The 23,018-nt window shown below is 36.0% G+C and overlaps 1 protein-coding gene across 4 annotated transcripts; it reads right to left on the bottom strand.

The window, feature by feature from the left end:
* Positions 1-2,859: 2,859 nt before the first annotated feature.
* On the bottom strand, positions 2,860-17,668 carry LOC18448728 (protein CORTICAL MICROTUBULE DISORDERING 2). 4 transcript variants are annotated; one of them, XM_088869168.1, is made up of 7 exons: positions 17,234-17,666; positions 16,926-17,041; positions 14,555-15,792; positions 13,694-13,966; positions 13,415-13,506; positions 5,300-6,093; positions 2,860-3,099 (listed from the first exon to the last, which is right to left on the bottom strand). In XM_088869168.1, the coding sequence occupies exons 3-7, from the start codon at positions 15,623-15,625 to the stop codon at positions 3,083-3,085; spliced, it is 2,247 nt and encodes a 748-aa protein (XP_088725294.1). In that variant the 5' UTR covers positions 15,626-15,792; positions 16,926-17,041; positions 17,234-17,666; the 3' UTR covers positions 2,860-3,082. The 4 variants fall into 4 exon arrangements, with proteins under 4 accessions (XP_088725294.1, XP_088725295.1, XP_006858851.1 ...); XM_006858789.4 differs by lacking the exon at positions 2,860-3,099 and having other exon boundaries at positions 5,035-6,093; positions 17,234-17,668; XM_088869169.1 differs by lacking the exons at positions 16,926-17,041; positions 17,234-17,666 and having other exon boundaries at positions 14,555-16,012.
* Positions 17,669-23,018: the final 5,350 nt, after the last annotated feature.

Below are 23,018 nucleotides of genomic sequence, written 5' to 3' on the forward strand. Positions count from 1 at the left end.
ACCTTGACCTAGATGAAAGATTTGTGATGTTGACACCACATGTAATTGCATTTTCTCTCCCGACCACGAATCAAGGGCCAATAAGATTCAATCCTTTGGTTTTCCAACCAATGGGCACTTGCCTTTTCTATCATAAGGAGATTACAAAGAAAGTCCTAAGTATTGTTTGAGCTTTGAGTCAAATAGAACATGTCGCAGCTAAATGGGAAAATTTGTGAGTCACTATGTCTTGTTTTGAGAAATTGCGCACAGATACTTAAGCCAAGAAATTAGATGGTTTTTTTTTTTTTGGTAATTTAGTGATGAAGACGGACATGGTGGTGTCAGTGGAAATGGAAACCCCAAAATGGTGACTACAATGTGGGGGTGATATCTCTACGACCCTAGCCTTTTTCCTAAATTAGATGGGGTTATGCTATCCAAACACTTTATTTCCCATGTTTTGTATGTGGATGTCTTAACACTAGGATTATTGTATCCATATCTATATGTTTTATAGGGTGTGGTTTCTATAAGGTTGCAACCTTAAACAATCCAATTAAAGTGCACCTTCAAATTTTATCGTAACCTGAAATTCTGATGTAAAGCATTTTTAGGATTATCCAAAAATCTATTTTCATATCTAATTATAAAATTTTAAATTCTAAAAATAGTTAATATCAAGTAGATCTATAAACATATAAAAATCTTGAAAATTAGCGGTCTAGATAATGTGCTGCAAAATGCACTATTTTTGCGACTCGAAATATTTTTCTTTTTTCGTATTCATACATCTTGTTGTCGAGATGATAAATTACAAGGTTTTTCAACATTAAAACAATCTTTTCCAATGGATTTTTGAGGTGCATCTGTAATTTTAATGTTGCAACCTTATATAAACTTTTTTTTATATATATTATTAAGCTAGAGTAAAAAGGTGGACATATGTCAAAAGAATAAAGGGGACATATGTCAAAAGAATAAAGGGGACATATGTCAAAAGAGTAAAGGGGATCCTACAATGAGAGAGAAGATAAGGTTAGGAGTCTGAAAGTTAGGGTGTTACTTAGGGTATGGATTATATAAAGCCAAGAGAAATCCCAAATTTTAGAGCTGAGATTTTTTAGGAACTTCAGATGTTAAGGGTGTTCCCTTTTCTTAATGAAGAATGGATATACAAACTGTCTAAAAAAATTTAAACTAAATCTTACATAAGGAGAGGTGTATTAAAATTTAATTTGACTCATAATTTATATTTTATATTTTTTGGAGAAAATCAATATGGTAATTATTAAAGTTCTAATGTTGTGGCTTTGCGAGTGTGAGAGATAGAGAGAGAGATGAGCTATCTTTCTAAGAGTGCTGGGAGATGGTCTAGGAGAGAAAGATATCAACAAATTTTAGAAGGTATTACAAGGATTCCCTTTAGGATTCTATGATCACCTCGTAAAATTTGTCCATGCTATTTAAAATCAAAAGATAAACTATCTTTATGAATTTTTAAAAAGTGTGAATGAGAGATATATTATAAGTTAAAAATATCTACAAATTATAGAAGGTAAGGTGTGCACGCCAATAAGGAGACACAACTAATGACCAAATAGATAGAGATGATATCAAGAACACTATGGATTATGTTCACATATAGGATCTACAACTTCATGCTCAACGAAGCACTTGGATGACGTACATTTATGTTGAATATTGGTAGATCTAGGATGATGGATGGTAGATCTAGGTTCCTTAGTAATAAATAGCTAGATCTGGGGTGAGGAGGGCTAGATTTGACTTTTCAAATGTTGGATTTGACTAGATCTGGGGTCACGTAAGCTAGATATAGGGTTTGATGGGTATGTATAGAGTTTGGGGTAGCAAATATATGATTTGATGATAAGAGCTGGATCTAGTTATGGGCGGTTCAGACCTAACCAATCTTACTTATCATAATCAGATCTAAATCTGATCTGAAGGGCTGAATAAGTTAAGAACTGGATCTTAGATTGGGTAAACAAGGGCCTAAGGTTAAATTTTTGGGTTTTAGGCCTAAATAATCTAAGACTAGGAGGAAGGGTATGAGGCTATCAGTATTTTAGTCCTAAAATTATATGAGAACTACATCTTTCGGCAAAATTTAGAACTATGCCTTATTTGTTCAGTGTAAGGCCGGCACCTTATATAAACGTCACCCTATAGTACATCTCAAAAGTTCATATTGGGAAAATTTTCATAAGTAGATATTTTACCCATGGGAGTATAATTATAGCATATACTCTTTAGGGAATAAGGGTATAGCATAGTCTTCAGGGAGTATGCTATACTATACAAGCTTGTGACTCCATTCACGCATTCTAGTGAATATACCAATGGCTCTCGCACAATTTGATCTCATTTATTCTTCAGGCACTCAAGTCTTGTGAGCCATAGGGCTGGCAATAGGATGGGCCTAAGCTGGGCTATCCTTGGCCCTAGCCTGAGCCTCTCTTTATAGGACCCACTTGGACCAGGCCAGGCTAAAGAGGCCCTAGCCGAAGCCCCACAGTTGGGGTGGCAATGGACCCGACCAAACACGGGACTCGATGGGTAACCTTGGGTCGGGGTATGGGTTCAAATTTTGGATGCAAAAAGTTGAGTCTGTGTCCAAAACTTGGACCCCGAATACTATTCGGGTCAGGGTCCAACCGGATCCGACTCGAATAATATAGGTATAATGTTATGTGGGTATTCATAAATGTTGACAATAAGTTTGTTTCCTAAGAATTTCCAATTATTAAGTAAAATGATATAGAATGTGGGTATATGTGGGTATTCATAAATATTATATAATACTATAAATATATGATGGTAAAAAAAAAAGGCGCAAAAAAGAAAAAGAGAAGCTCATAGTCACAAGGTGGCAGTGGACCCTACAAGTAGATCCGGGACGCAATGGATCTGAATATGAGTTCAAATTTTGGACCTGAAAGATTGGATCCGGGTCCAGCCGTACCCTACCAGGTATGCTTTGCGGTCTCGTCATTGGAGACACAACCAAACATGGTAATCCAACAATATACAGATCTCATGGCATTATGGCACAGTGGCCACGATTGTTCGAATAGAAGAATCAGCTGATCTGGGACCCTGCAAGTAACAGTAATGGTTATGTTCAATAGATTTATAATCTTTTCTTCTATCACATATGATGACACAGTCAACCATGTCTAGAAAAGGTATGAAATTGATCTATTCCTCATAAAATGAAATTCAAGCTTTCATTTGGTTATTAAGTTTAAAGGACCTATTAACAGTAGATCAGCTCAAAAAGAGGGGCAATATCATCACAAATATTTTCCATTTTTACTTTGAAGACAAAATGAGGAAATTGTGAGTCATCTTTGCATCAATTGTGTCTTCATTTAAAACATTTGGGTTTGTATCTCCAGACACAACATTGATTTGGTGAGAGATATGTATGAAGAAGCGTTAACTAGTGTATGAGCAACTACTGGAGAGACGAGTAAGTTTTAAATGACAATAGGTCTACATCATGGATCAGCATTGAGCACTTACCTCTTTCTTGTAGTTATAGATGACTTAACTAGTCACGTATAAGATGAGGTACCATAGTGCATGTTGCTCGCGGACAGTATAGTTTTGATCAATGAGACCCAAAATGGCGTCAATACAAAGTTAGAACTTTGGAGAGACGCTTTAGATTCTAAAAGTTTGAAAATTAGGACTAAGACAAAATATGTGAAATGCAAGTTTAGTAATAATATGAGTAACGGCAAGGAAGTAGTTAAGATTGAAGACCAAAAATTACAAATAAAAAACGTTCTTTCAATATCTTGGTCAATAATCCAAGAAAATTAAAGAGATTGAGGAAGATGTTGCACACAGAATTAGAGCTGGTGAGTGAAGTGGAGATGTGTAAACGAAGTTTTATGTGATCATCGTATACCATTGAAGCTAAATAACAAGTTCTATAAAATAACTGTGAGACCAGCTTTGCTTCATGGAACAGAATGTTAGGTGGATACCCGTAAAATGCGTATAGCTGAGATGAGGACGTTGAGATGGATGGGTGGCAAGACAAGAAGTAATAGAATTCAAAATGAATATATTCAAGATAATTTAAGTGTGACACCAATAAACAATACGATGAAAGAAAATAGACTTAAGTGAGCTGAACATGTATTATGCAAACCCAATACAACACCTGTTAGGAGGTGTAAGTTAATTCAAGTGAAAGACTCAAAAGGACAATGGGTAGACCCAACATGGCATGATTGGAAGTATTGATAAAAACTATTGAGACTTATGGCCTCACTGAGAGTATAGCCATTGATAGCATAATGACGGACTAGTTTGTACAACCAACGCAATTAGTTGGGATAATAATGACGATCCCAAAATTTGATGTTCTACCAATATCAAGACATATCAAGACATTCATCTAAATTGCTTGATGTAGATCGACCTTGTACACTTCAACAGGGCAAGTATTGTGGAGGATAATGATGGATGTTTTCCCCATAGGTGCTCTGGAAAAGGAGGAACTGGAGAATTTTTGACGGAGTAGTTCTTGATGTTAATAAGATCAAGTGCAAATAAGAGCATCAGCAGCAAATTCGGCTGCAATTTCATAGGAATATTCGAGGGGTGGCTAGATAAGACTCGCTATCCAAGCTAGATGAGTTCTTCAATATGAACAAACACCTTTGGTTATTATTATAAAACTCAACTGTGATGGCAGCTCAAGATGACTATTAGGTCAACTTCGATGGCAGCTCAATACGTAATCTAGATGATGTAAGGGAGAATTAAAAATCACATGGTGTCTTTAATGGATGAAATTCATATATTATTTAGGGGGAAGAATATCACCAATGTTCATGCCTAGAATGAGGCTTAACCAAGAAGCAGATACTTTCGCAAAGCTTACTGCTCTAAATAATGTTAAAGAGCAACTGATTACCTATTCAGTAACCAGGCATCTGAGTAGAGATTGTGAAGTTAATGAAATAATACCAATTAAATTAAAACAGATAAAGCTAAAGATAAAAAGAGACCTTGTTTGATATATCAATTTATGGACTATTGATTCTTAGTATTGAATGATAAATAACATGTTAGAACTTTAACAATAAATACATGCCACATCTTCATAACTTTAGTGTACACAGTAAATTAAGAAGCCGGCCATCACCTCAACTATTAGGCTCAAGCCACACACCCTCCTTTCAAGCACCCCCAATTTTCCTTTAAGCAAAAAAAAAAAAAAGGAAATAAAAAAGAATAAATTATCTCGCCGGCTTTGAATCGACAGCTCGATCTGTACCTGTTTGGTTATTTCCCAAAGCAACAGACGCCAGCTCCACATGAATGAGCAAATAATCGTAGATCTTCTTTCTTAGCCCATCAAGTCTGTCAGTGAGCCCATCACCTAAGCCCACCTCATCGAGCCAATCATTCACTCTTTTGAGCTGTGATAGCATAGCGGCTACCCGTGTACTATCTGTTGGGTCTGCTTCACGCCCATTAAGAGGCCCGCCAATGGAGCCCGCATCCAAGAACCTCTCTAAGAAGCACAAGAACCAGCTCTGAGATTGGGCCCGAAGTGACTTGGCCAGGCCCACTGCCTCTTCAAGCCCACCAAGTCCACGGGCCCACTCCGGCTGTGGAGGTGGCGCAGTGGTACCTTTTTGAGGTGGGTTTTTAGTGGGGCCTATGAGAACTGGCCGGCTCTTGGCTCGGGTGCCTTGGGACAGGGTTCTGGAGGGGTCTTCAAGGACTACAAGGGGTTGGACACGGGTTTGGACTTGGACATGGGCATGGGCTTTGGTTGGGTTTTGTTGCTTGAAGAGAGAGAAAGGAGAGAGGTCGGATGCAAGTGCAGCTTGAGCCCATGACATAGCATGCTTCCGCTTCTCGGCTGAGAGCTTCAGCTCATCCTCTGTTGGTCCCACAGGCACTTCAGCCTCATGGAGGCCTGGTGAACTTGGGGAGTTGGCCTTTTGAAGGGACTCCGCAACCATGGTGGCTCTATTGAGGTCAGCATGGAGAGCTAAGAATTGCTCCACAGATGGCTGTGGATCTTCCTCTTTGGCTGATAAGTTAAGCTCAGCATATACACTGTAAAAATCCAGATGGTGCTACAGTAAGCATACAATGAGGGCTGATGCACATTCATCTTCAGGATACAAGAAAAACCAAGGTATAAAAGAATGTTACTTATTCAGTACTACAGTAAAACAACAGGAAACACAAGAGAATTGCCTTAAAAGAGATGGAGAAAAACAAAATTATAATAGAGAGTGAGTGAGTGTGTGTGAATAGCCTTAAAAGAGATGGAGAAAGACAAAATTCCAATAGAGAGTGAGTGAGTGCATGTGTCTAGAAATAAGTGGATTGTTGTCTTTCTGAACAGAGTTTGTAAGTGTCCATCCAAACAAAAGAAAGTAACCGCGTTAGTGGGGACTTTTCGGAGAAGAAACATGACTTCTCACTTCTACCAGTCACATTTACTGTTCCTCGATGCTGATACAACTGCAGAAAGTGCACCTCAAAACAGCCCTACGCTATAGCACACATGAACGTCGCCGCTCCGTATAGAGCCACCCCTCTCTTTTGTTCGATGAAGGCAATGACAGGGATAGTTTCACTATATATACTTGTTACTCTCATTCTAAATGGCCAGTGTGGGACAAAAACATCTCGTTGACATTGATTGACTTTTGAATTTGCACAAGATAAAGTAACTTCTACAAAAATATAAAACATAGCACATGGTACTTTTAACTTGTATTAGTTTGAAATGGAAACAAAGTAATTTTCCTATGCAAAAATACTAAAGATTCTCTAACGAGGGTGGTGATCTCCAGAGCTGATTTAGAGTGTTAGGGATCGCTGTCCTTTGTGACTTTAGGCATGTGATGTACCTATTGCACTCCTTTCTATAACATAGTGAAAATTCTACTCTTTTCCCTGACTGAAATCCCTCACATACACTTGCAAATAATTCTATAGTTGATTTGTTTTCAAAGTTCTATGTCAGTCACAGCCTCAGGATCCTTTTCCGTAATTGCCACCAGGTGGTTGTATACTATTTCTTTCTTCAAATGTATAATATCTTGGCCCCAGTTGGTCTTAATTCATCCAACTACCACAAAGTTTCTGATGTCATGGTTAGTGGATCAGAGTTTATTCTTAGCATGGAAACCATTTTCTCACTTCAAGTTGAATTCATGTGATTTCAAAATTGTCCACAGTGATTCAAACAATTTGCTACCTGATTCCTTGAGCATGAATCTCCCCTCCAAATAAGAATTATCATTTATAATTGCCAATTCAACCGCGAGATTCCCAATTTGTCCCATGCCACCTTCTCCAAAGAGGCGTCGATGATTCATGCCGGTATTTCGGCAACTGTGGTGAAAATTTAATCTCCCCTCAACATCTGAGGATGTCTGAGAAGGGGAAAAGAGAAGGATTTTTGTAAAGAAGGTGCTGGACGAGAGACTGGGCCAACTTACTACTACCATGCCATGGTCGAAGCTTGAGGCTCCATAGACTGAACTATGCATAAGGTCTTTTTTTTGGAGGGGAGGGCACCACTCAGCACCAACCAGTGGGGTTCAATGCCTAACAAAAACAAAACGCACAGGCCAAAAACAAAAAAAAAGGGGCAAACAAAAGAGATGTGTGGCTGAGGAGAGGAGAGAAAGAACGCATGCATGGAGTTTCTTTCTGTCGGAGGTTCGAGAATCTATGAAAGGACATCTAAGGAAGAATTCCAGGAAGTTCAGATTATACTTTCTGGCAAATGGTACACTAACAATGGATAGGGAATTGGGCCTAGCAGAAAGCCACAAACCATATTCAACTCTTTACATTGCTTTAGATTTGCTGATAGAAGAAGATATTCTATTGCAAAGGCAGCGCATCTCGCTTCAACCAATATTCAGAAACTTTTTTTGGATTTTCAGAAACTTCTTTACGGATAAAAATCACTACTAGAAAATCATTCAATTAAGCCGATGATCCTACAATTAACTCGAAGAATTTCAATGAATTTCCCATGGACAAGAATCAAATGTGCCTATTAAGTTTCATCCAGGACAACCGTCAAGAGGGTACAAATGATAATCAAGAGATTGCAAGTTTCTGAATTGATTAAGCTGCAGATGAATTGGTCAAAACTGAGTAAAACAAGCGGAATTGTTAAGATGAAAACTCAATGGAATTCAATCCAAATTATGGCATGAGTTACTAATTCCATACAATGATCCATAATTATGGCATAAACAATCGCCAATCCCACCAAGGCAGCCTGGGACCATCTTAAGTGATTGTACGTTAGCAGTTAGGACAAGCATCAGCCATTGTATGTAGATCTAAAAAAAGTAATACATTTATTGATGGATATTACTCTGCTGACATAAGACATGGGATGAACCCACCATTTCTAATAAAGGCAATGCTCTTTCATGATGTCAACAATAGGTCAATGCTGACATATGTGCTCCTAGAACTGCAACTTATCATTATTCAGCGCATCAAAACAAACCTCTTGGGGAGCTGCATGAGAACTTCCTCAAGGGTGAGATCTCCATCTTTCTCCTATCTTACAAGCTCCCATAATAATGTGAAATGTCCATCGGAAAATCTTATGAAAATTCTAATTGCCCTTTCTATAAGAGGTGTGTGTGCAATCTTTTTTTTTTTTGGTTTAAGAGGGGAAGGAGGAAGGAGGGGGGTTAATATGATTTGTGGTTGTCCAATATCAGTTCTTTTATTCTGTTGAGAAAAGAGTAAGTAGGGACTATCCTCTAATTGATCCACAAAAATGCCAAAAATCTTCACCAATCAAATAAACAAGCCAATCTCTGATGTTTAGCCGTTGTCCCATTTTCACCAAAGAAGGAGAAAATCTTAACCTCTAAAATGTCAAGCGAATTCTGCTGATGGATGAAAGAACAATTTCCTTTTTTTAAAATAAATGAAAGAATAAATTTTGTACCTGACAGCACAAGAAAATATGTTCCACTTTAATGGCATTATATCTGTTTACCAGTGTGATACTATATCTCAAACTACATAATATCCGTAACAATTCCATGTTGTGAGTACAAGGGCATGGCGCACTCTGAGAAAGAACAGAAAACATGAATTCAGAAAAGCCTTCCCCCCATAAAGGAGCTAGGCAGAATGAGTATTGGATGAACGTAAGTGGAAATTGAGTGGCTGTCTTTCTTACTAAGCACATACCATACTAACCTCCATTCCACATAGTCATAATCCTTTTTTAAGGCAAAAATGCAAACATGCCCAAGTGTTCCTTCTTTTTGCCTTGGAAAGTTGAGTCCAACCTCTTGCCCTATTTGAGCTGCCTGCCTAAAACTAATGCCCCTTGGCCTACAACAATGCTAACCCAAAAAACTCCTGCAACTTCATATATATCTCTTTTGAAAGAGTTGCAAGTAGACTGAACAACAATCTAATGGGCTCATCTCAACACCTTCATTTTTCCCCTCTCTCCAGTCCTAGCACAAGGGTAGAAAATATTGAACTCACAACCCATAAACTTAATCCAACAATAATATTCACAAGAAAGAAAAATCACACGCATCCTTCTTGATGACATCCCACCATGACTGATAAATAACAGGAATAAAGCCACCCATGTGAGTGCTCTCACCCCAAGTTGAGGACCACCTAGCACAAGGGTAGAAAATATTGAACTCACCAACCCATAAACTTAATCCAACAATAATATTCACAAGAAAAAAAAATCATATGCATCCTTCTTGATGACACCCCCAACATGACTCATAAATAACAGGAATAAAGCCATCCATGTGAGTGTTCTCACCCCAAGTTGAGGACCACCTTGCGCACCTCCTTCCATTCCAACTAAGGCTCCAAGCATCGCAGGAATCTAAAGGGAGCACGACAAATCCTATCGTGTCCAACCACGGCTGAAGTAGTACAACTTATCGAAGTCCACAGCAGAAATCATAACAGATGAAGAGTCCTAAAAGGGGCTATTACTAACAGAGAACAGATGCAATTAACCTTTCCCATGCACTTTACTTATCTTATGAAGAATCCAATTTTGCGATCCCCTCTTTTAACTATCAATTTTTTATTTATTTTTTCCCTATTCATGAACAATGGAATCTCCCTGAAATATAGAAAGTGAAAAGATAACCAGATTGGTAGATTGAGACCATAGAAGAGAGCCACCAAAAAAAACTAAAACCATTTAGGTAAATGTAACTACAACCCAAAATGTTAAAACCCTCCAGGCCAAAACAAATAAGACGCTGCTACTTCAAATCGAACACCTCACAGATGAACCTGCAACTTCAAGTGCTGTTTCTTGCTAAAATTCAAATTAAATAATAGATCCAATCATGCTTCAACATTACATTGATCGGATTCCCATGAGAAAGTGAATAATCCACGGTGCACACAGACCACAAATTTCACCTGCATGAACTCATTGTTATGTGTAGTTCTGTGAAGAATGCCAAAGACAATCAAGATATATAGCAACTAGATAACTTGGTGGCTTTAAACTACGATAAGATGAACAATTCACAAGATTGGAGAAGAATCATCCACATTGTCATCATCTGAGCCTTTTAGGGTTGGCTTAACGAATCTTATTCTGCCATTCTGCCCTATCAGGGGATCATACACTCAATCAAACCATTAGTAACCATATCTTTTCTAACTACTTCCATTTATGTCCTTGAGGCCTTCCCCTTGCCTTTTTATAACTTTCTACTTGAACCAAATCACCCCTGACGTTCTAGGTCAATGTTGCACATGACCAAACCACCTAGTCCATCCTCTCTCATTTTATCTCCTATTGGAGCTACCCCTAAGTTCCATCAAATGCATTTATTTTGAATTGTATCTTTCTTTGTCTTGCCACTCATCCATCTCAACATCCTCATCTCAACTACACTCGTTCCATGGATATGTTGCTTTTTGACCACCCAACATTATGTATCATAAATCATTGTTGGTCTTACAGCTGTTCTGTAGAATTTTCCCTTTAGTTTCATTGTTATGTGACGATCACATAAGACCCCAAAAGCACAACTCCACTTCATCCACCTAGCTCTAATTCTATAAGCAACATCTTCTTCAATCTCTCCTATCTCACAAATTATCAACTCAAGATAACGAAAATAATATCTTTTAGGTACTTCTTAACCATTAATCTTAACTAATTCCCCTTTTCTGCTCCTTATTACTAAACTTGCATTCTATAAATTTTGTCTTAGTCTGGCTAATTTTAAAACCTTTAGATTCTAAAGCATCCCTCTAAAGTTCTAAATCCTAGTCAAATAAATTCCCACTTAGGAGTCAAAACAAAATGTATCTGTAAGTATAGATGTGGCCTTATACACACAACAAACAAACAAAAAATGAGTGGCCTTGGCACAAATGTTGTTCTTTTAAACATATTTCACAACTTAACTCAATCCTTGGAAAATTACATTAATTCAAGCAACATGTAACTATTCGCCGCAATAACCCTTCACAGGTTGCATAAATCAGATGAGTGCATATTTCCAACTCAGCTTTGGGGGTTCCTCTCCAAATCCTTCTCAAGTACTCTAATATACCCACTAATTTAAGGCTCGTGATTAAATCGTAGAACTCAGAGAAACAACTGTATAATGTTCTCTTTAACTATTATTTGAACAATAGATCTCAGTATGTCTCCCAATCATAGTTAGCACGTCGGCATTTAAAACGCGACTTTTTAAAAAATACGAAGTTTTTTTCAAAAACGTTTAAAACTGCTACTCTTTTAAAAGGTCAGCAAAAATACGCCGTTTTTTTACATAAACGTTTAAAACATACCTTATTGATCTTTATGAAAAAATCAGTCAAAAAAAACTTTGCCTTTTTTACATGTATTTTTTTTTCCCTAAAAGATGAAAACTTTTTTCCTATTTTATGTAATTTTTATTTCCATGCTTTCTAAAAAGTATATTATTACCAAAAAACAAAAATTCCCTAAAAAAATAAATTTTTATCCTCAAGTATATTGTTAAGGTTTATTATCTTAGGGTTTATGCTCAAATACATTGAATCAAATTAGAATAAAATAACATAAAAACTATTGATAAAAAATCCCCAAATTTTGACTAGGCAAAATTCACCAAAAAATCCATCCAAATTATGACTCAAAGACCCAGATTATCACAACTTATACATCTTAAATACCTAAAACAAAAGCTTAAAAAAAAAAAAAAAAACAGATTAGAGCTCAATCCCCAAACTTAATTCTTGACTGGAAATCTTTGATTAGTAAATCCCTAAAACAAAAGCTTAACAAAAAAACTAGATTAGGGATCAATCCCCAAACCTAATTCATGACTGGAAATCTCGGATTAGGGTTTATGTCCACCGTGTTCTTCATCTTCTCTGAGATTTTATTCCATTTTGTTTCTATGTGCCTATGCATGCTCTCTCTCTCTCACTCTGCGTTTCTTTATGAAATATTTTGTATTTGCTTCTCGTCTTCTTGCTCTGTGTTTCTTCTTGGTCTACTATGTTTGTTGCTCATCTAACCAAAAAAGGTGTACATCTTCCCATTGCATAACTATGGTTATAAAGGGACAGTCACCATATAGAGACAGAAAGGAATATACCCAACTCAATTCTACTTATCTTACATTGCCTTTTTTTTGCCTTATGTACTAAGTATGTGTGGTGTTTGTTAAAGCATTTAATGAGAAAATTCATATCGTATATTTCTCAGCAACTTATCATTTTATTTTTTTTTATTTTTACTTAATTTATTTTAAACATGTTCGTTTTTTCACTCCGATTTTTTGAGCCTAGTCCGATATATTTGCAATATTTTTACATAAAGTATTTTTTCTGATCCGTATTTTTGACATGATTTTTTCATCCGAATTTTTAAAATAAAAACAATTTATTTCCGATTTTATGGTGATCTGATATATTAATCTTCCCCGACTTGCTAACTATGCTCCCAATAGAATATTAAGGAACAAAGTAGTGATGAAGGTATGCAATAATCAACCAAATTTACGAAATAACACTAGCATTTTGGCAAGAATATCAATCATTGGCCACTAAAACGACGACGTTGCGTGCTCTGCCCCTCATAGATCAGAAGATCAAATGAAAGGTAAAGGTCACTTAGAGTGAAAATGCAAAAGATCCAATTCCTTTGCATACCAGCTGTATATCCAGAGGCAATTCCAAAAAATTAACAAATTCATTTGCAGACCAGCAAAGAATGTAAAGCTACTAACTTGTATTCTCATTATAAACTCTCATGGAAGTCAAGCAGGACTCGAACTCGGAGAGTGAACAATAAAGAGATTTTTCTCTGATGTGAATAATAAATTTCAAGAATTATTCTCTGGTCAGAGCGCTCTCATTAACCTATGATTACCTCAAGCATCGGATCAAACTCTCTTGAGCAGAAGCTTCTTGTAAGGCCTCAACAGCTGCCACTAGTGCTTCGTCTCTATGCCTCACAACTTCCTAAGATACCAAAATATAATGACCACAAAATATTGGTAAAGAGTGTAATATAAGTTTTAGCGCAAAACTTTCAAAAGGCAATCTAAGAAGTTAAAAGATAATGGGGTCAAAAGGGATTTGAGCATGGAAATTATCTGATGCAAAATCATAATTAAAAAGGCCACAATAGCCCAAGATGATAATCTACCTTGCCAAGCTTCGCTAGACCAGATGGGAGTGAAGCCCATGAGATGTTACTATCTGTCAGTCTTTTGTTATTGGCAACATTGACTAAATTGCTTGGGATGCCATTATTTGATATATCACCAGATGGTTTCCTCCCAACAGAAGGCTTTTTCCTATTTGAGACGTTGATTGTATTTGAAGGTGCTTCCACATTTCCCTTCTTCAATGGTGCCTGCACTTTGTTCTCCTCTGTAGCTGTTGGTTTGTCATTCCCAACTGCTTTCTTTCGAGGAACCTGAATTGGATAGGATGACAGACTTACATAAATCACCATCTTAATAGGATGTATTCGTTCAGAAAGTAAATAAGAAGATAAGAAATAAGGAATCTCAAAGAACTTAGATTAAATGCCATGTTAAACTGTATTCATTCAGAAGTAAATAAGATGATAAGAAATGAGGCATCTCAAAGAACTTAGATTAAATGCAATGTTAAACTTTATATATGCGATCAAAGAGTGATCTGAGTAATAAAAGCTGCAATTGACTAAATTAACAAGTCAATTGTTTTCTGATATACAAAAGCATAACACTATAACTCCAATTCAGAGCCAGATTAGCAGAATTCCAAGATGTCAATACTATTTGACAGCAAAAAATTAAGGGGGTGGTGGTCGATTGCTAACAGAGCATCTCTTTAACAAAATTATAAAAAAAATATGAAAATTCAACAAACAATCAGATCAAAAAAATGGAAGAAACCTTCATTGATTATGCACAATTAATATATGATATGCACGATCATGAACATGGCTCCATGCAAGTCTTAAAGGAAAACAGACAAAGTAATAAAGAGAGAGAGAGAGAGAGAAAGAGAGACTCACAGAAGCACTGCGTGTATCATGATTTGGGTCACGCTTAATTGTCTTTGCCGCCATATTCTCTCTATTCTTAGCTGCAATATTTTCCCTCTTGAGATCTAGTGTCCCTTCCCAACTCCTCCTCAACACTTTACCCCCCAAATCAAGAGCAGGAACCAGACTCCCACTAGAATTCCCAGTAGATACCCGCTTGCCCACTGTGCTCGCCTTCAAAACTGAAACCGCCTTTTCGATCAATCCCTGCCGGAACTTCTCAGACCTCTTCTCTGAATCCAACCTCAATTTTCCCTGCTCCTTGACCCCAGCCGAAAACTTCTCAAAAGAAGTAGGCAAAGAGAAACAACTTGTGGGTGATGACGGAATCGACCGAGAGTTCAAACCATTGGGTTTCTTACTAGAAGTTAATCTAGCTCCATTTCCAATCGAAACAGAGGAATTTTCTCTGTCCTTACGTACACCAGCTTTCAAAGATAGCGATCGCGATCTATCAAAAGACTTCACCTTTGCAAGCTCATCCTTACTATTAACACTGCCACAATTCGGGTTGATCTTTGCTGAACCCGATTGGTTAATGGTGATTTTATTCCCTGGAGAACTGGGCCTTTCTTTGTTCTTCTGACCAGCCCCATTTTCCATACCTGCCTTGGAAGAGTTCTTTTCAGAACCCAAACCAGTGGCTGAACCAGAAGGATTAAGAAAACACAGAGAATGGGTAGCAACAAGATCTTCAGGGGTTCCTATGCATGGGTGCCTACCTGCAACGGGTTTCACCCCTCGTAAAATTGGAACTGGAGACGCAGATTCTAATCTCTCAACATACATGAACTGACCCAATTGGAGTTTATCACTAAGGATCAAATCATCTTGTTCATCAGGCAATGAGACATAGGTGGCATGTGAAGAATCTGAAACTTTGAGATAGAATCCCTGATTAGGCCACAGCTCGCCACCTGCCAAAGCTGGAACAATGCCTATAACTTGCAATAAAACAGACCTATGTTCTCCTGCTATCTTCACATCTGTGTTCATATGTTGCAGGAGCTTGAGAAGGACTCCTGGTACTAAATTCGCCATTAAAAACCTCAAATTTCTTGAATTGAAGAAGTTCTAAGCAACCAAGAAGCATACTCTGAAGAACCAGGTGTCTCAGAAAGCAACCTCTTTTTGCAATCACTGAAACTTACCCACAAGTTCGTTTCAGTTGAAGAAGAAGGTGCGGCTGGTTTTAAGGATGCCCGAATCTGACATACAAATTACAGTGGCGGTTAAAGAGCAAAAAAGCACATCAAATTCCAAAGACAGTAAGGATTTCGCAGAGAATAATGGCTCCCATTATTCTAACTGCATTTTATATACCAAACAAATAACAGAAGTCCTTGCCATAGTTAATTTTTTGGGTTTTTATTTTTCTTCAAAGCCAGAGAGGATTTCAGAGACTAATGGCTTCTAATATTCTTAACCCATTATATAATTTACTTAACTAAAAATAAATGATTATTCAATAGGTAAATTTTTGTTTCTTTTTTGAGGCATTACAAATGATGGGGTTTTTTTGCAATAGAAGCCGCGTGTGCATATGGCTGGATGTCGGTTGTGTGTTGACTGACCCTTGGTGGGTGATCTCTGGCTCCATTTTAGCTTTATACTTTTCTTAAGGAACAAAGATATAGCAATAATTACTAGCGCAGATTTTTTGAAATAAAAAATAACGATTACTAGGAAAATAGTAATATAAAAATGCAGGTTTTAAGAGAATTGAAGTAAGGATAAAAGGTTTTTTTTTGACAATAAGGATAAAAAGTAATTATGGAGAAAACAAAGATGAGATGATTAGAAATCACCACAAGCATGAAGTTTAAGATGATGAATAATAATTACCAAGAAAATACAGAAATTTATTATGAACAAATAATAAATGTTTGCCCAAGAAAAAAAAAGGAAAAAATTAAAAAGCATTCAACTTTTTACTTATTTTTTTATTGAAAATTTTAAAAATTCCATCAAAATACACATTATTATCATGAGTTGAAATAATTGTAAATGGTTAAAATGACAAATTATTGATAAATAATATATATTTGGATAAAGGCATTAAAATTACACTGCATTTCATATTATAATTGAATCTACTGAATTAATCTGGGTATATCTTAATAAAAATTTTATTTATCACTCATATTTGGGATAATGAAATAAGGATAATAAAAGGGAAACACTTCCGCGTTAACCTTATACATCATCATTGCCTGAAAAAGCAAATGGAACTTTCAATGGAGGGTCCAGATTTCTCCAGCACAATGATGGAGAGAGATATTTTTCACCATTTTTAGCATAAATTTTCAAAATTGGGCAAAATTTGTGACAATTTGTTTACCTCATGAATTGATGATCTTTCGGGGAAAAATTTCGCCGAAATTTTAGCTATCGACGCCTGTGATTGGCCAATGATTCCTCGACTTTCGACCTAACAATTCCACTGTAACCGACAACCTAAAGCCAAAAGCCATGAAAATTAATCATTTTATATCGGAAATTGAGCACTAAATTATTAACTTTGCGGCATAAATAATTAAAAAAATGAAAGAAAAAGCCTATTCCACACCCTAACCACTTCCCTATTATAGTGCTCGATTAATTTAAAGAGAGAACAGTAATTAATTGCTCGATTAATTGTGCCCTTACCTCTAACCCTCGGGCTTCATCTCTGCAACCTCAGCTCAAATTTCCGACCACTTTGCCCGAATATGGTTCAATTTCCACCGGAAAATGATCGGAAAAAAAACAGGGGATCCTCTACATGTGGATTCCCATCGAAGCTCGAAATTCGAGCTTCTTATCTTCAAAATCGCAGCAAAATTTCGAAGTTTTCTCTGGCATTCAGGCGCAATATTTTCCCGGTCAACTCCCCGGCGATTTCTTTGGCGGGAAACGAATTTCCGGCAATGAGATGAGGGATTTTCCGGCGAGTTTTCGCTCTTTTTCAGGGCTTTCTCGGAGTAATAGATCTATGCAGGGGCACCAGCAGACAATGACGTAAGCCCTACACGTGCCACGTGGAGATCGTTGAGGCTTCGTCTGTCCCACGTGGTAGGTCCACTATCCAGCTCTCGCACGTGTGAAATGAATGCGTTGTCTATGTTAGATGTAAAATACCAGGAAAGTTACAAAGAAGTCTCTTACTTATGGTTTAGCAGTAAGTACAGCTGCTCCCGCGGGATCAAATCGTATATATACTCCCGAGCAATGTTCCCTTTAAAAAGGTTTTGTGGAATTAAAATTTTGGAATTTATTTTAAAATTATAATATGATTTGCTTTCATCATCGTTATCCGAACTTTATGTCAACTATTTGGGGTCGACTTTAGTACTAATATTTAAAAAAAGTAAGTTTTGACTTTCAAATTAGATTTGACTCTAATGTTGAATGATCTATATTCAACATTATGAAATACACCATATATACTATGCTCTAGAGAGTATTATCAATCTACAGTCAAAATACCTATTGGGATGATTTCACTCTAAAATTATGAGAACCACCTAAAAATTACTAGATGACTACTTTCGCAAGAAAAAAAAAATTTAAATTTTGAGTTTTTTTAACACTTAGATGTACAAGTTGAAGAAATTATATCTCCGAAATTTGAGGTCCTAACATTACTCCTATATTGGTTTTCATATGAGGGAGTAAATAGATGGTATACTCCCATGGGAGTATAAAATCCTTTGGCTACAAAATGTATATAGGGTGCAGGTAGCCGCACCATCTATGTGAGTCGGACATTATGGATTTGATATACGTTTTTAAGGCAGCATCAAATTTTGATTATAATGTCAAATCTACACCATCTAACTAAATAAACAGTATAAATTACTCAAAACAATTGAAATTTACCATCACGATGTGTAATAATAAAAAAGGGACCGCCGATTTCTTTTTGGATTGGATATAAAAGTATGCCATGATCAGTTTAGCCATAGGCATTCGATGGTTACAAGTATAATCACCATGCAATACATGGATAGATGCCGATGGATGCAGCCGAGACCCATTAGAGCTTCCCATGATCTGAGCAGTAGCTCCACTAAAACTCCATCGCCATCCAAAATAAACGTATGAATGTCTACTCTTTGTGGTCACATGGATCATAGTTAATAATTTCCCTACCATAAATAGCATGTTCCAGTGGGAGCATAATGTACCATAAGTCCCTTGCGCAAAATAGGGAATTTTTTGGTTAAAGATCAAGTTTTGGGAACCATCTAAGCATCATTAGATGATTATTATCCAAAAATAAGAAAATAGATTTTGACTTCTTGAACATCTAGATCTTTCCCTTTAAATATTAGACAGTTCATGTGCAATCTTGGGATGTTACCTTTTTTAGACATGTAAAGCCGTGAGATTTATTATTGTTATTATTATTTACTTTGAGATTGGTCGTCGGTTCTAAAGGTTACATCTCTAAAATTTGGCATCTAAACATATTGCTAACATTATATTTGTCCGGAGGAGTAAATGATTAGTATACTCCCACAGGAGCTGAAAATCTTTTGGTTAATTTTCCATAGATAATTAGGGACAATATTCCTTTCCAAAATGGGGATGGGCCAGAGAAGACATCCAAATTTGGAAATTTGGAGGCACTTGCCAGATTTGGGGAAAAATGATATTTATGCAAATTTATTTTTTATGGTAAGTTTTATGGTCTAGTGGTGTGAAAGCTCTTGTCTTAGCATGGGAATATGGAAATATTGCTAAAATAAAAATGGGACTAGTGTCCACACAAATGTGGAGGTTTTTGGCCCCTAAATTTGGTGGCAATTACCAGTTTTAAGAATGGGAAACCCTAGCCTTTGCTTTGTGTGGTATTTTGGTCATCACACCTTAGGCTTTGCTTTATGTGGCAAGTTTTGTAAAAAAATTTTTATTGTAAAACTATGAAGAGGCTCATGAATCTTTTGTCATTGCTTTTGATAAAATATGAAAACTAACCCTCTAATTAAAAATAAGGAAAAATTAATGGCAATAAGCAGCACATGAGAATTATTGCCTTTGTTTTGTGTAGTATTTTAGTCATTTCACCATCTAAGAATCATGGCTTTCGCTTTACATGGAAATTTTTGTCATGGCTTTTATCAAATGAGAAAACTACCCACTTTAGAAAATTAAAAAGTGGAATGGGTATAGCGTCTACATGATGGAGATGCTCAAGGGTGCACAAGCAGTGGTTCAGATTGAACTTGATATTTCTAGCGGTCTAGAAATAGTTTTGTTTTTTATTTTTATTTAAAATTTATTTATCTAAATTTGGGGTATAGATTATTTTCTATATGATGCACTAAATAAAATAATAAAAAATGTTTTGAACAAAAAAATTGATCAGAACATCCTCAAATTATTTCAGGGATATTATGGTCAATATTTTTATTCGACATCTTTTTTTCTTTTTTTATTTGGTACACCATTTAAAAATACATCTATATTCAAAATTTTAGATAAGTATACTTTTTTTTAATATATATATATATATATGAAATGCTTTTGTGGCTACGAGATGTGGCCATCTTTGATCTAAGGCATTGCAAGGGTTCTTGTGCACCCTTTCACCATCTATATTATGGATGGGAGACTCCCATTAAAAAAAAAGAAAATTTATGAAAATATCTATGAGAGATGAACTATTTAACATATTACTCATATAATTGATTTAATTTCAAAATACCCATAAAAAATCATATGATCATGAGTTGGAATAGTTGCAAATTTGTAAAGAATTGTATAGTGCATCTCTCATGGATATTTTAATAAGTTTCTCTTAAAAATAACAATTGCAACAAGGTGAGAAAAATATTGTGGGGGTCATGGAAATTTACTGGCTCACATCAAAATGTGAATTGATGGATCATTAATCTTAGTAGAAAAATCCATAGGTGGCTAGTTAAATTTCATATGTTTATGTATTTAAGTTGAAATTTTCATTGAGTCTTGAATCCCACACATCCACACTAACCCATCTAAGAAAAATAATATTATTTTAAATTTCCAACATTTCAAAGAGGCTCCCCCTGCACAAATTATAGCTTCAAGAATTATGCTCAAAGCCCAACATTTCCTTTTTACTATCTATTTTTAATCTATTTTTTTGTCTTTTTTTGTACTCTCACTTATCAAATCATCAAAACCAATAAAAGTCCTGATCATACAAATAAAAAAGCCCAACAGTCCAAGCCTTTATTGGCTGGGTGTGACTTAAGAGTCCAGCCTACCAAATATAGAAGATTATGTGTAGAATATAAGTTTGTATTTAGGTAAAATATGTTGAGACTTCAACTCAACCACCAATGATTACATAAACTATTTTGTGGCATTTGAATCTAGCATTCAACTGCTGCCTAACTTCCACATATAAAAGCCCTTTGTTTAAAACATAAGATATTTAAACTTATTAAAGAAGTGGCCACAAACATATGGACACACATGTGTAGTTATTTAATACAACCATTTCATAACCATAAAATGGGACTTCTTCTACAAACAACTACTTTGAGGTGACTTTAAACTTTGTAAACACATACTCCTCATTTCAATGATCAATCTCAAAGAAAGGAAAAGATGAATATGCAACCTGGAAAAGTTCTAAATGAGTTAAACTCAAACAATGAATGCCATCTATTCGGTGGAATTTAGATCTAAGCTTTTAAGAACTCATAACAAATTTTCTTATAATCATTCATTCGACGATGATGATGTTATTCAAAGTATTTATAGGGTTAAAAAAAAAAAAAACCCAAGGCCTAAATCTAACCATCCAATTAAATGAACTACTTCTATTTAGTGTTCAAAGAAAATGCACTTTTAAGGTGCCTTTCCAAATCGACCACTGGATGTAAAATCTGGATTGCTGGAGGAATAGCATTGATTAAGCTCAAAGTTTGATTTTTTTTTTTTAACTTTGGATTAAATTTCCTTTTCGTTTGGTCTAAGAGCAATTAAATAAAGTCTAAAAGCCATTTTCACTTAAAAGTCTAAAACCGAAACAAAAAGGGCCTTTCTCAAGAACATTGACTCAATGGACCTCAAAAGATAAATAACTGTGGTTGCAAAATGAAGGCATTTTCGTCGTTTGGCATTGCTCCTTTATCATGCATTCCAACGTATGGTCACACCAACTCCCAAAAAAAAGGCCGTAAAAAAGATGCAAACAACCGATTTAAAACAAACAGCGACATGGAGCTAAGCTCATCCAAAACAATTAATAAAAGAAAAAAGATAACAAAGTTGGTAGCTTTTGCTCCTACCCACATATGGAGAACACCTAAGAAACGTTTCCACTCTCCAGCATAACACAATATCTCTCTCTCTCTCTCTCTCTCCGGCATAACACAATACTAGAAGTGTCTAATAACTATCTCTCCTTATTATAATTATCAGGATCGGACCGGCTACTAAATCAGTGAGGGTCGTAGCACTAAATTGATGAGAGGGCTGGTCCAATCAAAACCAATTCGATTGTTAGTAGAAATGATTTGATCAATTTTGGTTGTTGCATCTTTGGGTTTGGTTAGAACAAACTGTAGAGCTGTATTTTGGCTTCCACCACCATCACATTCGATCAAAATAAACTTTGATGGAGTAGCCTTGGTAACCCTGGCCCAGCAGAGTTTAACGGACTCATAAGAAATACTTTGGGTCACATTTTGTGTATGTCCTTTGGTCCCTATGGCGTCACTACAGCTAATGAGGCGGAAGCTCGGGGCCCACTAAAAAGACTTAAATTGCTTTTTAGATGGGAGGGTGTAAAGATTATCGAAGGAGATTCGGCAAATATGATGGTTTGGATTAGTGAAGTCTTCAATGTCCCTTGGGGATTAAGATCCTTATATCCCTCCAAAATGTTAATATTCGCCATTGTTACACGGAGGCCAATGAGGAGGTAGATTGCTTAGTCAAGGGGGTGTTAACCGTGCTTCTTTGGTACTTAATTTTTTTCTAGTTTGTTCTGTCTCTCATGTATTTATTGTAAAATTTTGATAGTTAATGGAAAGCTTGTGTGAGCATTCAAAAAAAATTGAAAAAATATAATATAAATAAGAATAATAATTTAAAAATATGAATTTGTGAAAAGAAATTTCTCAATTTGATTTAGCTAGTCGAATCAGTCAAAATTGAATAGTTGAACTAATCAAAACTGATCAAAACACTTTTTCTGATTAATTTTCAATAAAATTGCTTTAGGTGGACAAACCAAAACATTAATCTTCGTCCAACCGATCAGCCCAATTGGTCTCGCCCGAGTCTTAATAACAACGCTCATTATAAGGTAATATAAAAATTATCTTGAATACCATTTAGATGCCATGTCACTCTATCCATCTAACTCAATACAATGCGAAAATTCTCTCTCTCTACCATGACACCTAATACAATGTGAAAGTTAATTGAGATGCCATATCTCTCCATAATT

This window comes from Amborella trichopoda, chromosome 6 (genome assembly GCF_054954075.1).
Source record: "Amborella trichopoda isolate Santa Cruz 75 chromosome 6, AtrichopodaSantaCruz75HAP2 v2.0, whole genome shotgun sequence".
NCBI lineage: Eukaryota > Viridiplantae > Streptophyta > Magnoliopsida > Amborellales > Amborellaceae > Amborella > Amborella trichopoda.

What these genes read in the sequence shown, in the direction of transcription:
- LOC18448728 (XM_006858789.4), bottom strand. Translation starts at nt 15,625, where the DNA reads ATGGCGAATTTAGTACCAGGAGTCCTTCTCAAGCTCCTGCAACATATG. An exon ending in ATGATACACGCAGTGCTTCT is followed by an intron (nt 13,967 to 14,554) that starts GTGAGTCTCTCT and finishes TATCCAATTCAG; the next exon opens with GTTCCTCGAAAGAAAGCAGT. An exon ending in GTCTAGCGAAGCTTGGCAAG is followed by an intron (nt 13,507 to 13,693) that starts GTAGATTATCAT and finishes TTGGTATCTTAG; the next exon opens with GAAGTTGTGAGGCATAGAGA.